At 39.8% G+C, this 2,789-nt stretch overlaps 1 protein-coding gene across 1 annotated transcript; it reads right to left on the reverse strand.

Moving 5' to 3' along the window:
- Positions 1-204: 204 nt before the first annotated feature.
- On the reverse strand, positions 205-2,713 carry LOC118576080 (vomeronasal type-2 receptor 116-like; the record flags this gene model as incomplete). Its single annotated transcript, XM_036176476.1, has 2 exons — positions 205-1,163; positions 2,590-2,713. Coding segments are annotated over 2 exons (1,083 nt in total), but the record flags the coding sequence as incomplete, so codon positions are not given.
- Between the last annotated feature and the right edge of the window lie 76 nt (positions 2,714-2,789).

Genomic DNA, 2,789 nt, shown 5'->3' on the forward strand with positions numbered 1-2,789 from the left:
AATGCAGGCATTATGCATTGTATCCTAAGCGATAGTTCTATACCAAGACTAAACTTGTCAGTTTCAATTAAGGAAATGTCAGTTCAAAAAGATATTTTTTCTTATAAGTATTTTTTTGTTTTGTTTTGTTTTTTGAGACATGGTTCTCTCTGTAGTTTCGGGATTGTCATGGATCTCACTCTGTAGACCAGGCTGGACTTGAACTCAAAGAATACCGCTATGCTCTGCCTCCCAAGTGCTGGAATAAAGGTGTGGGCCACCACAGTCTGGCTTCTCCTTTAACTTTTGCAGAGAATTTCTCTCTGGTCTTAACAAAATTATGTAGCACTTAGGGAAAAAGATGCATCCCAAGAGGCCAACACTGGAAGCCAAGATGGAGAAGTCCTCCACAGCCACCATGACCTTGCCTTTTGTGCTGTGGTAGACAGGAAGAAAAGTGACCCAAACACTGCAGAACAACAGCATGCTGAAGGTCAACAACTTGGCTTCATTGAATTTGTCAGGGAGATTCCGGGCCAAGAAGGCCACAACAAAGCTCCCAAAGGCGAGGGAGCCAAGGTATCCCAAGACACAGTAGAACGCAGTAACAGAGCCCTTGTCACACACAATAATGATTTGACCATGCTCAGAGTGTGCATCAATGTCAATATTTGGAGGAGAAACTCCAAGCCAGATTGCACAGAGAATAATTTGGATGAGGGTACAGATGCCAATGATATAGTTGGGAGCCCCCAAAGTCATGTAGAATCTCACCCTTTGTCCGGGCGCTGTGACTTTGAAAGCCAGAACAACAGTAACCCTTTTGGCCAACACAGTGGAAACAGCCACAGTGAATACAACCCCAAATGTGATTTGCTGCAGGATGCATGTAGCTGCGTTGGGATGGCCAATAAAGAGAAATGGACACAGGAAACAAAAGAGGAGTGAGATGAGCAAAGTGTAACTGAGACTGCGGTTATTGGCCTTGACAATGGGAGTGTCATGATGCTTCACAAATACCCCAAGAACCACAGATGTGAATGCAATGAAGCACAAGGCCATTGAGGTCAGAGCCATCCCCAAGGGGTCTTCATAGGTTAGAAAGATCACAGATTTGGGAATGCACTGGTTCTGCTCTGCATTGGCATACTGCTCCTCTGGACACTTCACACACTGGTCCACATCTGATGGAGAAAGGAAAGTATGATTAGTGCAGCTTCAGAATATTTAGAGACCAGACATTTCAATTAAGTGTGTTGCAGAAACATTACAATGCCTGCATTCTTCAGGCAGATGTAGGTGAAATGCAATGCTGCATTGGCAATTATTCAATTTCACAATATTTACTCATTGTATTCATGTATAAGGAAACTAAACAATCATTATATTGTCTATATAACCATGTGTTCATGATTCCATTAGTCATCTTAAGGAAAGCACAGGTATTTCAGAACCATTGTAGATGCTAAGAGACTTAAAGTTGTTAAGTGACAGAGGCTGAAATCATTAACCACTGTTTAGCACAGTGTGTATTTTAACATCTCAGAAACACAGATACATTGCCTGCTGCTTTTTTCTTTCTGTGTTATGAATATCGTCCATATTAGAGTTGGAGGCTGTGTCTTCTACTGGGACAAGACCTGTGGTATACTTTCCAGTGTGAATTTGTCAGACAAAACACATTGATGTCGATAAATTTCTAAATAATCTTATTACATAAGAAACACAGTGCCAAATTCAGGGATGAAAGCCATAGAGTTCAAAGAATTAGTGAGAGTCACCAGCTAACCTTAGCGCACCATGCCACCTTAACTTCCCAAGTGATAGCTTTTTCCTATCTAACCTGGGCATTTATTGCCTTGCTATTCTGCCTTCTCATTGGCTCTTAGCCTACCCTCCTCATATTTATGACACTATAAAATGGGTGAAGTATAGAAAAATATTGAACACAGGACTCTGTATTTTCTACCTCAGGTGAAGTATTATATTAACACGTCCCTGGACTACAAATTGCATTAATACTTTGAAAAACAGATCTCTGGATATTGCTTTAAGTTTTCTGTCTCATACTCCTCAGATTCTGATAATTTTACAAGTAATTATTCTTGTCTCCATTAATCTTACACAGGACTTTCATTTGGTTCCTAGCACCCACATGACAGCGTTCAGTGGCTCTGATGACCTAATCTGTTCTACACTGACTCCTGAACATACATGGTGCCTTACATTTATGTAGGAATACATAAACATATTCAAATTTTATAAAAAATATTATTAATCACTCATAATTGGAATTTAATCTACCTCTAATTTTAGAGGAGATAATCACACTAGGAACGACCTTGTGTACAATTTTCTCACACTGTACTTTATCAAATCTGTTTATCTGAGAAAATGACACATGGCATGAATTTTTAATGAGTCAAAGGAGTATATCTTGGCAAAGGCTGTTTCTTGAAGATATGCTATTACTGATCACATTACTTTAAAAATGAACATAGGCTGGTGATATATTTGTTTTGTGGACTGGAATATTAAACGCTTTAATCACCCCATGTTGGTTAGATAAGACGATCATTGGGAAGAAATTATCTAGCAGCAAACACTCACCAGTCTGATTAGAAACTTCATTTTCTGGGCAGGGTTTGCAATGAAAACAGCAGACTGTCATTCCCACCTGCCAGAACTTTCTGAATCCAGGACCACAGTCAGCACTGCACACAGAGGGGAGCATCTGAGGAAAATTAGACACATGCTGTTATCAGTAGATTTACCTATTGCTTCCATATCTATATTAGATGAACATGGTG

Source organism: Onychomys torridus, unplaced genomic scaffold, assembly GCF_903995425.1.
Source record: "Onychomys torridus unplaced genomic scaffold, mOncTor1.1, whole genome shotgun sequence".
In the NCBI taxonomy this organism is placed as follows: domain Eukaryota; kingdom Metazoa; phylum Chordata; class Mammalia; order Rodentia; family Cricetidae; genus Onychomys; species Onychomys torridus.